The 18,559-nt window shown below is 45.3% G+C and overlaps 1 protein-coding gene and 1 non-coding gene across 3 annotated transcripts in view; one reads left to right on the top strand and one right to left on the bottom strand.

Moving 5' to 3' along the window:
- Nucleotides 1-18,559, top strand: part of LOC126536787 (cell adhesion molecule Dscam1-like) — a 236,582-nt gene that overhangs the window by 62,077 nt on the left and 155,946 nt on the right. For both annotated transcript variants that reach the window (XM_050183790.2, XM_055073936.1), the window contains exon 2: nt 15,550-15,960. In XM_050183790.2, the coding sequence (XP_050039747.1) occupies nt 15,550-15,960 (411 nt within the window). The remainder of the gene's footprint in view (nt 1-15,549; nt 15,961-18,559) is intronic.
- LOC126537218 (U2 spliceosomal RNA) lies at nt 1,902-2,084 on the bottom strand. Its single transcript, XR_007600762.1, has one exon. It is a non-coding gene; the product is annotated as a U2 spliceosomal RNA (small nuclear RNA).

Raw genomic sequence — 18,559 nt, 5'->3', positions numbered from 1 at the left:
CACAACGAGGCAGCGTAACAAAACATCATAGTTGTAGTTCAGGACTAAGTGAGATAGCAGAACGACATGAAGGAGGCGCACAAGAGGACTAAGACAAAAAGCAGGAAAGACACAAGGTAGTGCTTTCCCGCTTTTTATATAGTCGTCTTGCTCTGCTCCTTCAAGATCTTCAACCAATATCAACTTAGCCAAATGTCGATTCTTCTAGTAGAACGACCTTTCGGAATTGTTATCCCTTTGAGACTGTCGTAGTTTTGTCTCACAGCTCAGAAACGGTCAGCGCACGATGCCATGAAGAGCCTGATCGGCGCCGGCGCGTTCATTAAAGAGCTACAATTGTTTACAAAATAAACGCACGTTTGAAGACGTTTCTGAAGCGTTCGAACGAGCGAAAAGTACGTGCAGGGAGCCGGGACTGTTACATTTTTAAACATTGTAATCGCACTGCCAAATACAGAGCGAAACGGTCTGCAGGTGTTTTTGAAATATCTGCAAGCGTTGAAAGAAGCCTTTCAACTTATTATAGAATAAAAATAACAACAAGTTACAATATTTGCACCAGAGGGACCACTGTTCCTGCATAAGTATTTCTGCGTAACACGCGCGCATTCGACGTTTCTAGTCCTCTGAATTCTGCACTGCTCGGTTTCGCTATTTACGGTGAACTTTTTTCGAACCTTTGCGTCAGGGTCTTTCTTTGTTTCAACTGCTCACGTTTCACCCGTAATGCACCGCAATGAAACCTGCTGCATCATAAACCGCAAAACGGCAAACCAAAATAATGAATAATCAAATCTCCCTCTCTCTCTCTGTCAGTCCTTACACCTTGAACGGCGTTTGATCTCGTCGCTATCCCTACATTGCGATGGATGTCAGCGGGGGCCTCGATTCATTTTTTTCCCTGAAAAGTCCGAAACGCCCCAGACGGCTTCGCTCGTTCTTCATATGTCATCCCCCTCTCTCGTCGGCTCTACCCGCATGCAAGCGTTGAACGCGTCCACGCGGCACCCATTCCATTCCTTTGAAACCGCGCACGTAGGCGGTCGTCACGAACATCCCGCGAAGGGGAACCGGTGGTAGTGACAGCTTGCATCCACGACGCGTATTACGTACCCTGGGACCGTCGCCTACTGCGAAGCGTATTCCGGATGCAGAAGGGATACCAATGGCGAGATGTAATGTGGGTCGTTGAAAAGAGGGAAAAGCAAAGTTGAAGAGCGGCTCACAGTTTCGTGAAAACGAACACATTTCGAAAGCATTACTCTGCGATACGATGGCGTGAGTGGAGGAGGACGCTGAAAGCGAAGTGTTTGCCACTGGATCAACTAGACAAGCAAAGAATAAAGACGACACAGCGAAGAGCGGCGTGCCTCTTTCATGTTTATTTTTTTTTGTGTGTGTGTGGCCGGAATGCCCTCTATACACGCTCGGTGTTTGGCCAAGTTTTCGAGACCGACGCGGTATAAGAGGAAAGCATACAAACTCGAGGGGGAAGATTGAAAGTGAAAATGGTACGACCAAGTTCCTAGAAGAGCGTGGCAAAAAGACAAATCTAAAGTGTAAACAAACCCCTCCTCGTATCCCCCCCCCCCTCATCCCCCTTATGTCACATGCATTGCTGTGAAAACTACGACAGCACGTGCGATGTGTTGAGCATTGCGGTAATAATGGGTTTATCAGCGGTTCTTATTAAAAAGGACACTTTTAAAGAGAAAGCTTTAGCTTAGAGGTGCCTCTATAAATTCATGAAAGCGAAGAAATCGTTCTTTCTCGATAAACACTACACCAAATTTTAAAATTTACAGAATTAAAAAAAAATTATAATATAGTCACTGCAGAAGCAAGTTTAAGAACGAAGATGTATATGGCTAGTTTCCAGGGAATCGATGTGCATAGACCAAAAACCGGGGACCGATCCCGAAGAAAGCGCATTACCGGGTCAACCCGCGGTGGAGTTGAAGCAGGATTTTAAGCGCTCCGCCAACTTGCAAAAGTAAGTTTGATATCCTAAATCCAAATACAAACCGTATGAGATATTAAGCTGATAAGAACAGATACTACACTTTGACCAGCGTCGGTCATGTCTACGTTCACACCGCCCTCTCTTCGATGGCGTTGAAAGCGCTTGGGTATCTCTTTTCCTTTCCTTTCCGCTCTCCCGTGGTGGCGGTCCTGTCGAAACGCCACGCGTGTATAGTTTCCTCCTGCTCGTCGGGGCGGCGGTCCCGTTGTTCACGCGAATGTATATAAACATAACGGTAAATGAGTCCGTACTTATCTTAAAAATTATGTGTCACCTCTTTGTCGTATGCTAAACAGCTTCACTGCAGGTTATCCACCTTCACAAAGTGGAATTGTTCATGGTTTTTTTAGTTACGCCACCAATATATTCAGGAAAAATTCTTGAAAATGTCAAAATTTCAGAAAAACTAACTTTGAAGCTTGTAGCTCTGTAACCCAACAATTGAGAAGAACATCTCAGTTATGTAAGCTGCACCTAATAACACAACTTAGAGCGGATAAAAATGACGTGGAGTGCACCGCTCTCAAATATATCACTGATTTATGAGTAGGAATTTTTCAAAACCGTTGTAAACATTCTAACTACAATGAATTCTTACTTGAGTGAACTGCAAGGGACCCAAGGAAATAGTTCACTTAACTGACAGTTCACAAAACTGAAAATTCACTAGAATATGGAACAACACAGGGCACACCAGACATCTAGTCAAAAGTCTGAAATTCACTTTAGGGAGTTCTGTAACTTAATATATACGAAGTGCGTAACAGTTACGTTGCTGCTTATCGCAGTTTGAAAAAAAAAATCTAATTTTCATTTGCACTGGTGTCCGGCCCTAAAGCGCCAGAAGCAACAAAGCTGTCCAGAGAATCTGTTTTTGTGCACTTTCTCTGGCACGTACAGCCTGTTGCTGAAACACGAAGTCCCGCTAATTTCCAAGGCATCCTAAAGTCTCGGCTAGAGTTACAGGATTTGAATCTGCCTCCGCCAATGCATTCTCCTCGCAGCACTCTTCTTCTTGGGGACGAAGACTGGAAACAGTTTTCAGATCTAATAGTTCAGCACAGGTAACGAGCTCACTGTCACACCGCACATAGTCTTCAAACGAAGTGTTGCTGTCGACATCCAGCTGGTGGCAGACCTCTGTCCACATCCCGGGGTCGATCACCTAATTGCGTTGTTCCTCTTGCTCACTTTCACCGCACAGGGGAAAAGGTAGGGTTTACGCCAGCAGTTGCTAACTGTAGCCGGTGTTACTGTTACGCCGCTGGAGCGGCGATTTGCGGGCGGCAAGAATCGGCTAGGCCAGCGCTACAGAGCGCAAAACTTCGTTGAACTGGTTTAAAAAATGAGCCCGGGTCCACTGATGAAGTTCGTTCAACTGAAGTATTCGCTATTCAGAACTTTGTTTACCTCAAAAATTTTTGCATGGAATACATAGGAAAACCGCTGGGGATTTTCTAAAAGTTCGTTATGCTGAAATATTCATTAACCCGACGTTCGTACAACTAAGAGTTAACGGTATTTCACTCAAGGTGTAAATTTATGTATCACATTTGTCCGCTTGAGATTCTCTAGCAGATGCAGTTTTCATAGCTGCAACAGCTGTTCTTGGAGCAGAGTTATGGATTCGTAAACTTCGTGCTTCTATTCTTTTTAAGCTTGCCAATGTTGGCATGCTTTGTAAAAAAATTGAAATCCAAAATCAAAATTCCGCATCCTATGTTGATAGAATGTAACTTTTTTCCCTTAAGTGCAAGAACTTAAGTGCAAGAACAACTAGCCCAACAAACGTTCTGCTTGAAGTGCAAGAAATTTCATGCCGGTTAGTGCGGCGGTTGTCTCAAAAAAGCATTTCTGCGTTTTATACATACTTTACTGGGGAAGTCAGGGTTGGCCCCGAGCTAAAGCTTCCTCTTAGGCGTAGTTATCGTCGTTGTGCGTATCCAACTGACTAATACGTTTTTTCCAAGCAGGCTGGGATTAAGGTCTGAGTTGGTTTCGTTCACCGTAATGTTCCGCAACTTAAATACCAATAGGAGACCACATCCTGCCCAACCCTCCTTTTCCTGCAAGGTATTCTTCAACGCTCGACGTATTTTCGACATGTATCCCGTCTATGATGCCTACTACGCGACATACATGTGCGTTATTCCCACGCAAGCTCTAGGAAAAGAGGGCGTATAAGAAGGACAACTATGCAGAGCTCAGGAGTACACGTCACTTAGTGTGCTAGATTATCCATTCTCTACAGCTCTGGTGATTTGACTGATTTAAGATTCAATATTGAGCCCTGTTATCAGGCCCATCTCTGTGGCTACAATACGGGCGCTGTCTCTACACCTTATACACCCGTCACTGCTGGAAGTGAAAGTGGCTGTTCTATATTATAGTCGCTTAGGTAAAGAGACGTTTTCGAGAAAAGCAACCCCTCCGCCCTTCCTCAATAGTTAAACCCCACCGCACACACAGAAAAAAAAGAAGACAGAAAGGAAGAGAGAGAGAGAGAGAGGGGGAAAGTCAAGATCACATTTCAACTGCCTTGCATCTGCTCCTTAGTGCCGATTTCGTTTTCCTTCTTTATTTTTGCCATGAGGACACTAAAATGCTGCATAACTAAGCTCCACTTTCCGCATTAGCAGATTTAGTGCTATATTCGTTGGAAAAATGTTTTTCGCGACCGCAGAAACGGTAAGCAAGACGGGCTGCTGGTACGCAGGTTGATCGTTACACAGCTTCTCAAAGTGAGAAGCTTGTGACCCGCGTATTCTCCAACAGCCTTCGACTCGCCACTCTTCCTTCGCTCCATGGATGGATGGATGGATGCTATGAGCGTCCCCTTTGGAACGGGGCGGTGGGTTGCGCCACCAAGCTCTTGCTATTATACTGCCTAATGTCCTACCTAAGTTAAACAATAAAAAAAAAAAAATAAACACTATAAACTTCCACGCCCAAATTTTCTGATCCCCTATTTGTAACTGTGCTTTTGTACGTCTCCGTTTTTTTGTCGTTTCCCTACTTTTCGTACACCAATCCTCCAATCGCCTCTTACTAATGCCTATTGCGGACATGTTTACTTTTCCACTGCTCCCGCTGAACCCAATGGCTTCGAGGAGGACAGTGGTGCCTAAATCGCCCGCTGGGTAGACGCCAATGAGATGAGCACAGCGCCACCCGTCGGCCGAAGAAGACGCTACGCTTCTCAGGAATGGCCACAGGATGTCAACGAAGAGCATTGACTCCTTCTGTCAAGGGGCGACACTGCCATATACTATCTCGAATAGAGGAGAAGGAGTGTTGAGTGAAGGAGCATTCTGGAATACTAGGACAAGCTTTATTACCTGTCACCTTTCAGAGGGAGTGTGTCATCTTGTGCTTGACCATAAGACCAAGACCAAGACTATAAGACAATTGACCATAAGTAACAAGAAACTGTTTCATGACGAGTTCAAGAAGAAGGAAGGTACGGCAATACCCTAACGACAACGCAATGCACGAAAAGGTAACTTACCTATGTCTAAACTCTGCAGGTTGTTCCACTTAACTTGAGCCAAGACTCTAAAATGAAAGGCACTTCGGACGCGAATTAGACCGAGTTAATGTTAGCAATAGGCTAGAGTAACTCCTTGATTTTTTTTGATTTTCGCCATAACTAACTATTTCTTTACATTTAATTACGCAACTGCTTAATTGATAGCTTAAGACCGCAAGTCTGATACGCCACGTTGTAGGGCACGTTCAGAAATCCCCTTAATAAATTGTTTCCTACGCCATGTGAATCACGTGGTTCTTTTTTCCGCGTACCAAAGAAAGCTCGCGAAATACAGAAAAAGAAAAGAAAAACGTGATGGGGCGCTTGCGCAGTGCTATTGTGCTGCACCGTTTTTTATCACTGCTATCCCAACAACTTGGGATTTTGTGATAGCAAGCCATAACATAGCGCAGTTTTCCAACAACAACAACAACAACAACAACAACAACAACGACAACGACGACGACAATGATTGCGACATGTGTTTAAATTTTCTGTCAGGTATATACTCGAACTGGTTTCACGGCAAATTTGCAACGTGCGGACGCAACAACTCGTACCGCATTCAATTATTTGCGCAGAACTTCGGGTACGGCATACGGACACTTCGTTTATGCTTCTGAGCACCAGCACGCGAAGATGGTGACAAGCAGAAGCGCCAAATACAGTGTTTTGTAAAGTAAAGGAAGCGTATTTGCTCTTTCCAGACGTGTACAGTGCTTGAGCGGCCCATCGTATACCGGCGGCCGCGCGAGGCGCTTGTGCGCTGTTTCGCCGCTTCCGATGTTGGCGAAAGCGCGAGGCTTATTTCTAGTTTCCTTTCTTACATAGCGCCATCTGCGGCAACTCGTCACGTCTCTCTCGCGAAAAGAGAAATATTAGCGGAAATGAGAGACCGATAAAAAAACACGCGTGAGCGTTTCCTGGAAGCGACAGAGAAATAAACGGCGACCAATATCGCCAGCAGCAGAAGAGGGAGCTGGAATAATCTCAATAATAAAAAGGAACCAGACCAAAGACAACAGTCGTGGTGGGCGTATAATACACGAAAGATTCTCGCTCGCTACCCGCAGATCACTGTTCCCTTGAAACCTTCGTTATCCTCCCGCTGCCCCAATCCTCCTCCTCCTCCTCCTCCTCCTTTCACTATTTTTCGCATCAGCTCCTTTCCCCTTCTACGCCATGGGGCGCTGCCGGCCTTCTCCTTCGCGTGGTGAGCGCGGAGATCGCCATGCTCGGCCGCTGTTTGCTTTCGGTATCGCCGCCGTTTCCGCAGGCCCGCATCACGCTCCGTCGAGTCGCATAGCGCTCGGTCCCGGCGATCCCGATGACGAGCTGCGGCTCCTCTTTCTTGCTAGGACTGAGCCGCGCAATCGGACGAGATGGGACGAAAGAGCGACCGAGCGGGCCAGCGAGCGGAACCAAGGAAGCAGAAATCGTCGTGAATGAATCGCCCGGCAGCTCCGCTCCCTGCGCTGCAGCCCACAGCTCGCCTGCAGCGGGGGGAGGGGGCACGAGACGATGAGAACGACACGAATTGCGGGCGCGCGCGTCCTCACTCCTTGTCCCGGATTTCGTGCCGAAAGCCGCGGGGGCTTGCGGAGCTTAGATTGTGGAATTGGTGGCATAAATGCACAGTATGTGGTGCCGTGGAAATCGGTGCTGTAATTTTTCTGCCTTTTTAAAGCACGCGCGGAACAAATAGATGGAGGGAAATGGCGAGGCACTCTTGGAACTACTCAAAAAGCGGAAAGAAAAATTGCTGGCTCTCCCGCAATCGAGAGTACACGTAAGCATGAAATGGCAACTGGCCAAGCGGATTGGTTGGAGATGATACGAGCCACAATCTTAAAGCGGGTGTAGTGCATGTTCGCAACGGCACACTACACCGCACCATGCCATACTGTGCACTGGTTCATATAGATGCTACCCAGCTAGAAAAACGGCTGAAGTCCACACGACAGGCAGCGAAAGACGCCGGGAAAGAGAGCGCACTGCCCAGTTAGAGGAAGAATGAATTACGTACCAAAACCACGATTTGGTTCCGCGATTTAATTCCAGAGGCACGTCGTAGCGAGAAACTCTGGATTAATTTTGACCAACAGGAGATTTTTAACAGACCCTAACTGCACGGTATGCGGGGGTTTTTGCATTTCGCCTCCACCGAAATGCGGCTGCCACAGCCGGGATTTGATCTCCTGACCTCGTGCTTAGCAGCGGAACACCATCACCGCTAAGCTACCGCGCCGGGCAGAAGCGCCCGAAGGAGGCGTCATGCAGCGTGGCACCATCTCTCGAGGCGACGTAAAAAACGCGCCACGGAACTCACGGACCACTGGCGTTCATCGCTGACCGCCAAAAGATGAAAATGAAGTGTATGGTGCCCTGTATCATCTTTTTGAATGTCGCTATTAGAAATGACAAATAAAACTTCAGCGTACTAGAAATTACAGATTGAGTCATATTGTGAACAGCCATTAGGAAGAATCCAGAAGTAATATCTTTGGAACTTGTTTGGGCAGTAGCTAGCGTATGTAATGCGTTCCCGTACAAAGTGCTGGGGTCAAAAACCGCATTTTTTAAAGTTCTGACTGGTTGCCCGGATGATCTCGTTTTGTTTTTGCAACTTGCACGGATATTCTCGTTTTAGTGCCCGGATAACGGCTCTGGCTTTTGGTTCAAGGTCACTTGAAGGTCGCCGACAACGGGAGCTAAAAGCATTTCATTCTTAAAAAGAAAGAATAAATTAGAGCACGAGAACACCACTGTGAACTTCAATAGTCACGGTCGTCTGCGGTATACATTGGTCTTTTTAAGGGCCACAAAACTTTTAACCATTCTACGTAGCGACGGAATATCGTAATAAACGGTGGCTGCGATTCGAATTCGATAGTGGGCTTTGAATACGGTCCCACACCATGAAAGCCCAATGCCCAACCCGTTAGGTTACAAACGTATATGTACGTATGCTCGTGATGACGACGACGACGACGATCATGGATTTTATTGGTGTCGCATTTGAACCGGGCGGTGACAAATTATAACTTAGCCTGCCAGTGCTAATCACGTTTTACTACGTCTATCTCAGCTTGACATTTTGCCATATCCGTTCCTGGTGTGTCCTTTCTTTCTAAAACTTGTGTTTCTATATTGTACAGTTGCCTATGCTTGTAACGACTCCGGTTCTCTAGAATCCATCCTGCTTTCTTTTTCACCAACACCTCAAGCGTACTTTTTATGAATTTTTATCCAGTTAATGTTGCCATCCGCTTTGAATACCAACGCTTCTGGAACGTGCACGCTCTCTATGGTGAGCAAAACGAGAACAAGGTAAAAGCAGGAGCCAACGTTTCGACAAGTGGACTTGCCTTCCTCAAAGCGACATATGCTGTCCTCAGAACAGTTTACATAGTATACTGTACCGGGGAAAGTATATGTTGCGTTGAAAAAGACAACTCCACTTGTCTAAACGTTGGCTGCTGCTTTTACCTTGTTCTCATTTTGCTCATCGTCTTGAATTTTCATCTCCCGCCTACCGCTTATTTTCCCTACGTTCCCAATGGGTCTTACCAGGTGTTGGCTTAACCTTGGCATTCCATTACAATGTGCTGAGTCGTTTCCGGACTCTGGCTGCAGTAGATGCGTGCCTGATCCCGTGGCGCATGCTTGTTCCGGTATATGTTTCTCCTCAGGAAGCCCGTAGTACGTGGATCTCTGAGACCTACTTATGCCTCGATCGTGCCCGCATCAACTAGAAGTTTGTGACGTTTGGTGCGTGAATAACATTACATCGCTTTTAATTTGCTTAAAATTGCGAGAGCATGGGCCTGCTTGCCAGTTTCTGTGGGGCCAGAAGCGATGAAATTTAATGTGCGAATAATTCTGCACTTTACCCCGGGCCTGTACGTACGTGTGCCACGTCGCGTAGGAACAATTCTTATAAAGTTGACAGCCGGCGAATTTGCTTGATCTCCAGCACTTTCAGACACTGAGTGTGACGCTGCACCTTCGGTATCAGCCCACTTTCACTAGTCCTCGTGTGGTGGCAGATTGCGCTTTGAGACACTATGCGACATTGTACCACCTGCGTGATCAACCCAAGGCATAATCGGAAGGTTGCAACATAGCTTTATTAACATAACCTATCACAAAATAAACCTATGATAATGCCACCGTCTGTAGCCGTTATACTACCGTCGTCGCCGTTGTCACCTTACTGATGTCGGCACTTACACAACTAACTGCTCGCATTACACAGACATGCTTGTACAACTGTGAACGCTTTGGATAGCTCCGAAGGTTGCTGGATAGCCGGATAGCTGGAAAATTCCTCGGATAACATTCATTTTCACAATGCGTGCGGCCTGCCGAATTTTTTTTAGCATAGCGCACTGCGCATGCTGATCCGTATGTATTTCAGCCTAAGTTTAATCAGAAATACCTTATCGTGCAGGCATCGCTTTTGGAACGCCATAAGTTCTTTTGTAATTTTGATTACGTCGCGGTGTCTTGAACTGTACAATTTTACACAAAGCGTCTGGATCTCATTGTAACCTGTAGGGCTTTCTCGCAGGTAACAAAGCAGTGGATGTTTGTTAGCGATATAAAGACCGGTTAATGGCAGTGTTTGTAGACACATTGTTGTTTATTAACATGTCTAGACAGCCGCATACTTGCTTTTGTGGCTGTAGACCACATGTGAGCTGTGTTCACGGAACTACAAAAAGATGGAAGAGAAAAGGAGGTCAACGTGAATAACTCTAATGTAAGCTAAGCTCCATTTCGTGAAACTCTAATGGAAAAGTTTGTCGGTTCACGCTGTTGAAAGCTAAAAGCGAGACTACTTGATCTAGACCCGATCGTTAGGCTTACTTGACATGGTGCAGAGAGAATTATGATTGTGGACGAGAGCGGCAAAATACGAAAACGAGGCAAACGAAAGACGTACTCTGGTGAATGGCATTGACCATGCGAATTGAATGGTTCATATTGTTCCACTCAGTATTCAGAATAATTTGGTAAAGACCGACTATAACTCGTAAAGACAGCCAAGCAGACTAAAACAAAATACCACTGTTCTGTGGTGCTATCACAAGGCGGACGCGGGTTAAATGCGGCGAGATTATTACCAATAATTCATGATTATAAGCGCAGCGTTCACCGGGATATCGGGCGTGCAGATTGGAAGCGGCTGGCTCCGGTTACACCAGCAGGACGAACAGCCTCTGACGGAAGAATTTCGGAACATCAACGCGACGTAGCGTCGCATAGAGCTGAACGTCGCGCTTGTTGAGATCGACCGGCCTGTGTGAACGCTTGAGATTGGAACGCCTGTTCTGTTACCTGTTTTTCTGTTTTCTTCTTTTCTTTCTTGTTCCCCCTTTTCTCCTCTCGCTCTTTGTCGTCTTTACAACCCTTATATACCCCACACTAGTGCAGGGTGGCAAACCGGAGACTCGTCTCTAATTAAACTCCCTGCATTTCTTCTCTCTCTTTCTCTCTCTCTCTCTCTCCACCATTTAACCTTTATGCAGGCACAAGAAAGCATTGCTTTGCCAACTATGGATGAGGCATGTCAGAGCTGCGGAATACAAGCACTGATGCTATAAAAATGATTAAAAGCGGTTAGAAGTAATAGAAAGTATGCAAAAATTGAAACCACACTATTTGTGCTGCGAGTATTGATCCTTACTTTGAGTATTGAGCGTTACTCTCACCAGCGCAATGTAGCTGGCTAGAGGAATGTACCTCAGGCCGACTTCACTGCATTTCCCCCGTATTGTTAAACTCTTCTCTCTATTTACAGCGAAAAAGGAGAGTTTTTCAAGCTTCTTCGAGTGGTGTACTCAGAATCAAATATCAGTTACTGGACAGACGTCAATGTGAACTGTGTCGTATTGCCAAAATATTTAGCTTTGAAACACAGTTACCAGTGAATATGAAATAAAAGTTACCTTGCACATACGTCACTAGAATGGGCGAACACTTTCGTGAGCGTTTCTATTGTTAACCAGTAATTTGTAACTTTTGTTTCCCCCGTCACGTTCTACTGTCTCCACGTTAGGTGTCCGCTGAGAGTTTCTACAGCGGTAGGTGTGGAAACGGACTGTGTCAGAGCCCCGAAGCGGCCGTATAACCTGGGTTTCGGAGACGAATCATCACCAAGAACAGCCAGCAAACAGACCCTTAGTGTATTCGAGATACGTGTGAAAACAGGATTATTCAGCTTCGCTGCGCTTGATGTATGAGCTGCTCAGATTGGTATACATATGCGAAAAACGTAATTTCATATGGTAAGGCTACAACTAATTTGCCTAAGCTCTAGGACAACGGCAAGGACGTAGTAGAATGTATAAGGCAACACAGAGTGCTTACTTCCAACATCTGTGGGGAACTCACTGTGCTGTCGCATGTGCCTTAATTCTATGTCCTTGATTGATTTGATCGATTCATCGAGTTTACCGTCCGAACGTAAGTCTGCAGCTATGAGAGATGTCTTAGTGGATGGTTTTGTGCTAATTTCGACCACATGCACCTACTATCCTGTATCCAAGTGTAATTACGCGAGCGTCTTTTTTTTTTTTTTTTTTCGTTGCGCCCTCAGTGAACTGCTGCCCCCGCCGCCGGAAATCGTAGATGTGCGCTCGAGCTGTGCCACATGGCGCCATTTCCACTGCGGTGGATTCCTACGCACGTGCCGTTGTGTCTACGCTACAACAAATTAGATGATTGCCTTTCAATAAGCGCATATAAACCTATCTCATTGCCTACAGCTGAGTTCCCATAGTGCATTGATCCAATGGCGCTCTTGACTGCAGAAAAAAAAGAAGAAAAAGAGAAACGCACCCGCGATGGGTGGCTACTGCCTGTCACGGGGATGTCGCCGATTTTTATCGGAGTTCTCGCGCGAGTGCTCTTCTTTGGTCACGTGAAAGTTCAATAAAGAAAGGCACCTATGTTGCCTTATCCGCTTTTACTCTTTAGCCTGCCCCAACGAAATGTCAAGTGGATTAGTTAGACCGACGGCAAAGAAACAGGGCAAACTTGAAATAAAGGCGAAAAGCTAGGCCCGCTCATAAACGCGCTTATATTAAGTGTGGACTTAGGTGAAACGACGTGTAAAGCTCCTCTCGTTGTGGCGGTAGAATTCACGCTCTTTTACGACCACGTAGGCCTTCTTCTTAAACGCAGAGCAATTAAATCCCCCCCCCCCCCCCCCCCCCCCCATCGATAAAACTAGATTAGAATGGAGTTACCAAGGTTCAGAGCAACTGCGAGCGCAGGAAAATATAAAAAAAGCACTATACACCGAATTGCAGGTGCCGGAACGCAACGGATGCCTTCAATTTTCTCGTGTGGTTTCACAGAAACAAATATACATGTCAACTTATCCGGTCGGTTCAGTGATAAATGAAGTTGCAGGTGAACTCAGCGTCATGACACCACACGAACCGAAACAGGAAGCAACAAGCAGTTGGAAGTGGGTTGGAGTAAAGCAAAACAAACTAAGAATGCAAGGCCCGGTGTGATCGCTTCCGGCTGTTAGGTGCGACTTTCCTAACAAGTGCGTTCTGCAGGAAGAGTAAAAAACTCCAAGACGGATGCACGGAAGTTCCTATCAACTTCGCTGTTGTCGTTGAACGAGAGCCATTGTTAGAAACGAAGAGGCATCTGCTGCTGGCACCTGGCGATGTCACGAAAACTTCACGAAGTCGCAATTTCAGTGGAGAATGCGCGAGATGTGGAGCTGAACTCCCAAAGTTTGTTGCTCATTAGTGCTTTCATTTGCCGGCTTCTATCTATCTATCTATCTATCTATCTATCTATCTATCTATCTATCTATCTATCTATCTATCTATCTATCTATCTATCTATCTATCTATCTATCTATCTATCTATCTATCTATCTATCTATCTATCTATCTATCTGTCTATCTGTCTGTCTGTCTGTCTGTCTGTCTGTCTGTCTGTCTGTCTGTCTGTCTGTCTATCTGTCTATCTGTCTATCTGTCTATCTGTCTATCTGTCTATCTGTCTATCTGTCTATCTGTCTATCTGTCTATCTGTCTATCTGTCTATCTGTCTATCTGTCTATCTGTCTATCTGTCTATCCGTCTATCCGTCTATCCGTCTATCCGTCTGTCCGTCTGTCCGTCTGTCTGTCTGTCTGTCTGTCTGTCTGTCTGTCTGTCTGTCTGTCTGTCTGTCTGTCTGTCTGTCTGTCTGTCTGTCTGTCTGTCTGTCTGTCTGTCTGTCTGTCTGTGCCATCGTGTTCTAGCCAACGTCGTCTACTACGCCTTCTACGCCTTCTACGCCGACCGATGACGTCGTGGTTGTTACATTGTCGTTCCAGATTTGTTGTGCGACTGTCCTCATCCCGTAATTGGCAAGCCATTATCGTCACCCACTCGTCAGGCATTCGTTGTCATACCATCGTGGTGACTGAGTTGCTTATGCGCCATTAAACACAACACAACACCATCGTGGTGATGCCGTTGGGGTCGTTCCGTCGCCGTCATTCCAACTTCGTCATCTGACTCTCTTCACGCCGCCGTCGTCACAGTCGTCGTCATGCATATTTCGCGATACAGTAATCGCCACGTAATCTTGGACATACACTTCTCTTCATCCAATTTTCTCATACCGTTGTCAGGCCATAATTGTCATTTAATCGTTGTTATGCAATCATCGTCCATTCATTGCCATATCGCCTTCATGATGTCGTCGTAGTGGTTGCATGTTCGTCATTCTAACTTTGTATTCCCACCGTTGTCGTGGCATCGTTGTCCCGTAGGTCGTTGTTAAAACATTGTCTTCATGCTGTCTTTGTTAAGCTGTCGTTTTAACACCGTCATCACTTCAGAAACGTCACTTTAATGTCGTCATGTCGTCGTCATACTGCCTTCGTCTTTCCATTGACGTCATTCCTGCTGCGTCATTCTACCGTAATCGTACAACGGTCATTCAAACGTGATTATGGTGCTGTTGTTATGTCATCATCGCCATCGCGTAGTCGTTAGAAAGTCGTTATTATGTATCCATTGTCATACAATAATCTTCATGCCGTTGTGGTCGCCATTGTAATCATAAATTTCTCAGCTTGTCACGTTGTCATCCTTGTCATTCAGCTTGGGGCATTCTGCTTGCGAGCCTTGAACTAAATAATGAAGCAGCGGCCTTTGTGACCACAAAGGTGCTGCAGTGACCACAGTGCTCTGCGAATTTTGAAAGTACCATGTCAACATATAAAACGAACACACGAACACACACACACACACACACACACACACACACACACACACACACACACACACACACACACACACACACACATATATATATATATATATATATATATATATATATATATATATATATATATATATATATATATATATATATATATATATATATATATATATATATATATATATATGTAACAGAATGGCATAAAATCACAACACAAAATGCGTATGTAACCACTCAAGCAAGCTTTCCTAAGTGGTTTTTAGTTCAGAAGTGTTTCTACGTAACAACCCTGCCGTCTCTCTTTATTTCCTTCTCTTTCCCTAGTTTCTTCCTCTGTATAAGCAACATCAGTTGCGCATTCCAAGGAGCGAACAATAACAGAGACACACAGAAAGTTTAAAGAAACAACTACTACTATTACTACTGAGATCTAGTACTACTACTACTATTGCTACTAGCTACTACTAATATTATCAAATTTAATAAAATATAATAATAATAATAAACAGAAACAAATCAACCCCAAATATTAGATGGGCCAAAGAGTGTCTATAACTCGTGAGTGGCCTAAGTAACGCTGCAGGGCCTTGGTGGCTTGGTTTGTGTCCCGATTTTAGGGGGAAAAAGAAAAAAGAAAGGGAAAAAAAGAAAAGAAAAGGAAAGGAAAAGAAAAACAAATGCACTTGAGTTGAGAAACTAGTAACAACCGTCATTTATAGCCTTTCCTTTCTCTCTCTCCCATACGCAGCGCTCCTACACACGCTGTACCCCCGTCAAGGAATCTACTTCGCCGAGGCCACGACGACGCACGGCGTTGGCTTCGGCAGCTTTAGCAGTAACGGAGGCGGCGGCAACGTTCAGGGCCCGCAGCTCACGAGCGAGCTGCCGTCGCGGCTGCTCTACTCCAACTCGTCGGGCGGCAGCCTGCCGTGCTCGGCCACGGGGCAGCCGGCGCCGACAATTCGCTGGCTCACCGAGGACGGAGACGAGGCGGCCGACGTGCCCCGGCTGAGGCACGTGCGCCAAGGCGACGGCTCCCTGGTGTTCCTGCCCTTCCGCGCCGACCAGTTCCGCCGGGACGTGCACGAGGCCCGCTACCGGTGCTCGGCCAGCAACGCCATCGGCACGGTGGTCAGCCCGCAGGTCCACGTCACCGCTGGTGAGTGGAAACTTTGGCACTCGCGCCGAGTCGGTCGGTGAGCTATTCTGTCTTCGCTGTTCACGTGCTTCCGTAGCTCTTTACGAAAGGCAATGGTGTATGTTCTTGCAGGCACAAGGTGATTCTACCAGAATCTAGGGCTAGTGCGCTCTCACAGGCAGCGTTGAGAAGACGTGCCGACGGACAAATGCCGACAAATACTCTAATTAACAAATCAAATCAATACAAATTACCAAACTACAAAACAATGTAAAATGAGTAGATGATACAGGTAAGCACAAGCAAACAAGAGGAAAAAACGAGAAATAACATGAGGTAAAGAACTAATTAGTTACTGTTAAAGCATTTTTGAAATGTTGATGGTCTGTAATTTCTGCAGTAGTGGTAGGTAGATGGTTCCACTCTTCACAAGTCCTGGGAAAAAATGAATACTGAAAAGTAGAAGTCCTGCAAAAGGGAACGGCTACTTTATGTCGGTGGTCAATGCATGATGATACGTACTGGGGAGGAAAGATGAAATCATCGTGTAGTGAACGATGGTGAAATATGCGGTGAAAAAGACACAAGCGATAAAACTTACGGCGAGATGCTAGTGATGGTAGTTCAAGGCTCGATTTCATATTAGTCACACTTGCGGTTCGAGCATAATTAGACATAATAAAACGTGCAGAGTTATTCTGAACCATTTCGAGTGAGCAGATTAGATTGTCATGGAAAGGGTCCCAAACAGAGGCGGCGTATCCCACCTTCGAACGAATCAGTGTTTTATAAGGTAAAAGCTTAAGAGCCTGAGGAGCGCGTGAGAAATTCCGGCGAAGATATGCAAGTGTTTTGTTGGCGCTGGCGATTATGGATTCAATGTGATCATTCCAGGTTAGTTTTGAGGATATAGTGAGGCCAAGATATCTATATGACGATACTACTTCTAAAGGAAAGTTATCAAGATGATATGAAACATTTGCATTAGTAGATCTAGTTACACGCATGACTTTGCATTTTTTAGTGTTTAATTCCATGCACCAAGTCCTACACCAAGCGGACACAGAATCAAGATCAGACTGCAGAATAGTAGTATCGTTAGGACTAGTTATTTCTCGAAATATTACACAGTCATCTGCAAACAAGTTGATATGGGAAGAGACGCAGGAAGGTAAGTCGTTAATGTAGATTAGAAAGAGGAGAGGGCCAAGCACCGATCCTTGTGGTACTCCTGAGGAAACAGGACTCGGAGGAGAGTCAGTGTTATTAACAGAGGCAAACTGGGAATGATTTAGTAAAAAAACATTCGAGCCATGCAAGCAGTTTGGAATCCAAATTTAGTAACTGCAACTTATACAAAAGGAGATTCTGGCATACTTTATCGAATGCTTTCGAAAAATCTAAAAATATACAGTCAGCTAAAGAAGAACGATCGAGGATGGCATGAAGACGGTGAGTGAAACATACGAGTTGAGTATCACACGAGAATGTCTTGCGGAAACCATGTTGTGAAGGCGAAAAAAAATGAATTCGATTCAAGAAAAGAAACAAGATTTGAAAATAGAATATGCTCGAAAATTTTACACGGAATGCTAGTTAGCGAAATGGGCCGATAATTTAGAGGCGAGCGTTTATTGCCACACTTGTGAAGCGGAACCACCCTCCCTATCTTCCAGTCAGTGGGGAGGGAACTGTTCTCTAGAGACTGTTGAAAAATTTTTGTTAATATAATTGATGAGTAACAGACTGTATTTATAAGAAACCTAGGATTAATAGAATCGTACTCAGGTGAGGAGGATGCTTTTAAATTTTTTATAGCTTTGACCACGCCATTGTAGTCAATTATAATGGGAGACATTGCTATAAATCCTAAAGGCTTAACATGAGGAAGCATTGTTTGTGTTGTTGTAGAGAAGTTGCTGACAAAGACTTCATTTAACACACGGGCACATTGCGCATCAGGTATAGCATTCCCTGCAGAATCAACAAGACTGATTGCGCTATCACTTTTAGGATGAAACACGCGCCAGAACTTTTTGGGATCGGATGTGAGCATTGACGGTAACGTGTCAATCAGAAAAGTATCTTTAGCATTCTTTATAGCTGCTATGTGCACGGCGGAAGTCGGATGTCGGAATCGCCGAATTGTCGCAGGAATGGGACGCGCTATGCGCTCATTAGTGATGTTTCAGATCAGTTTAGAGAAAACGAAATCTCAGTTCAGCAGTTACTGGCGATCAACGAGAGCGAGAGCCTAGCCGTGACAAAAATTCGCACTGAAGCGGAGCCGTGTCTTGGCGCCATATTCGACAATGTTATTTCTTAGCGCGCATTTAATCACGTATACGTTAAACTGGCCAAATACCTCCCGTAAAACATTAAATCCCAATGGGGAGATCTTTATCTTGCATACGCAAAGTTACGGAAACGAAATCACTGGCCTACAAAAGAACTCAGACAAAGGTACACAAGATATCCGCAAGCTGTTCAAAAGTACGCTAGAGAGATTGGCAAAGGTTCCTTTTGGGTACCCAGAGCCATTTGCGTACACGAGAATTCCAACGCTTTCTATTATCGTGAAGAACATGGGCAACGAGGACATCGTTATTCCTTTGAGTAT

The sequence above is a fragment of the Dermacentor andersoni genome, chromosome 4 (genome assembly GCF_023375885.2).
Source record: "Dermacentor andersoni chromosome 4, qqDerAnde1_hic_scaffold, whole genome shotgun sequence".
Taxonomy (NCBI): Eukaryota; Metazoa; Arthropoda; class Arachnida; order Ixodida; family Ixodidae; genus Dermacentor; species Dermacentor andersoni.
This window is presented reverse-complemented; position numbering and strand designations above follow the sequence as displayed.